The 1,820-nt window shown below is 33.8% G+C and overlaps 1 protein-coding gene across 1 annotated transcript in view; it reads left to right on the top strand.

Annotated features, from left to right (window-relative positions):
- Window positions 1–1,559, top strand: part of DACH2 (dachshund family transcription factor 2) — a gene marked incomplete at its 3' end in the record, with an annotated part of 115,366 nt that extends 113,807 nt beyond the window's left edge. Inside the window, exons 5-6 of the mRNA XM_017885622.1 lie at window positions 1,138–1,286; window positions 1,412–1,559. Of these exons, the coding sequence (XP_017741111.1) occupies window positions 1,138–1,286; window positions 1,412–1,559 (297 nt within the window). The remainder of the gene's footprint in view (window positions 1–1,137; window positions 1,287–1,411) is intronic.
- Window positions 1,560–1,820: the final 261 nt, after the last annotated feature.

The raw sequence follows: 1,820 nt of genomic DNA, 5'->3' as shown, positions 1-1,820 counted from the left end.
GGACATGGATGCAGCTGGAAATCATCATTCTTAGCAAACTATCACAAGAACAGAAAACCAAACACCACATGTTCTCACTCATAGGTGGGAACCGAACAATGAGATCACTTGGACACAGGAAGGGGAACATCACACATCGGGGCCTATTGTGGGGAAGGGGGAGTGGGGAGGGATAGCATTAGGAGACATACCTAATGTAAATGATGAGTTAATGGGTGCAGCACACCAACATGGCACATGTATACATATGTAACAAACCTGTATGTTATGCACATGTACCCTAGAACTTAAAGTATATATATAAAAAAAAGTAACACTGGAAACAATCCAAATAGTCATCAACTAGAAAATGTTTAAACGCAAGCTAGTACATTCATGAAGTGAAATACTATTCAGCAATAAAAATAAACCACCGATACCTGCCACAACATGGATAAGCTTAAAAAACATGCTAAGAGAAAGAAGTCAGACACAAAAAAACATGTATTGTAGGATTCTATTTACATGAAACATTCAGAAAAGGCAAACCTTTGGAGATAAAGCAGATTAATGGTTTCTAGGGGCTGAGGTGGGAAAGAAGATTAATTGTAAATGGACATGAGGAGTCTTTATAGGGGAAATTAAGATGTTCTAAAATAGATTTGTGGTAATGATTAGACAACTCTAGAAATTTACTAAAAATGAAGTGTATAATTAAAATAGGTGAATTTTATTTTATGTAAATTATGTTTCAATAAAGCTGTTAAGATAATCAAGATAAATAATTGATTGATAGATTAATAGATTTAGAGAAGAAAAAATAAAATGTTGCTTATGTTTTTCCAGGAAGTGATCTGAGTATTTAACTTATAGATATTCATAAACACATATGTCAATTGTATGTATCTTAAATTTTTTTTCTGCAGATTTTATACCTCTTTAGCCATAAGCATTGTTTCAGTTTCACAAGTTCTTTACTGAAATATTTATTTTTTGGAAATTAGAGGCAGCTGGAGAATAAATACGACTTCTAATTATGAGAGTGTCAGTCATTTAGTTTTAGAAACAAAATCTTTATAGATGCTTGGTAGAGGTGGCATAGTGTGACTTTTGAGCTCTTAATCTGTGAACCTTCTGATATTAATTTTGTTTTTGCAGAAGAGGTACCAGTACAAATTCCAATAATGAAGTCACCCTTGGACAAGATACAGCTGACTCCTGGGCAGGCATTGCCCGCTGGATTCCCTGGACCATTCATTTTTGCTGATAGTCTGTCCTCCGTCGAGACTCTGTTGACCAACATTCAGGTCAACAATATTTCTATAAACAAAATAAATGTAATACAAGACATTAGCACCTACATATATTATTTTATTTTTGATAAATTAAAACAGATAAGATGAACTGCATGTCATTTCCTGTACCTTGACAGGGTCTACTGAAAGTGGCTTTGGATAATGCTCGCATCCAGGAGAAGCAGATTCAACAAGAAAAGAAGGAACTACGACTGGAGCTTTATAGAGAGAGAGAAATTAGAGAAAACCTTGAAAGACAACTTGCAGTTGAGCTTCAAAGCAGAAGTAAGTTTTACAAGTTCAGTTACAGAGTGAATATTATGTTGGAGGTATTTTCAATACTAATAGAAATATTGTCCGAGATAAAATGATAAGCTAAGAATTAAGTACTGCGTATAAACCAACACATCGCTCTTTATACTAAAACATTGCTCTTTATACTAAAAGAAAATGAATTATGTCTGCACTTTGGGCCAGCTGCAGATTTGGAAACGTGAATATTTATTGTTATCTCACAATTTCATAAAGTTCACCTGAATATAAATA

The sequence above is a fragment of the Rhinopithecus bieti genome, unplaced genomic scaffold (genome assembly GCF_001698545.2).
Source record: "Rhinopithecus bieti isolate Rb0 unplaced genomic scaffold, ASM169854v2 scaffold_15361, whole genome shotgun sequence".
NCBI lineage: Eukaryota > Metazoa > Chordata > Mammalia > Primates > Cercopithecidae > Rhinopithecus > Rhinopithecus bieti.
Note: the sequence above shows the minus strand (reverse complement) of the source record. Positions and strands in the feature narration are given on the sequence as shown.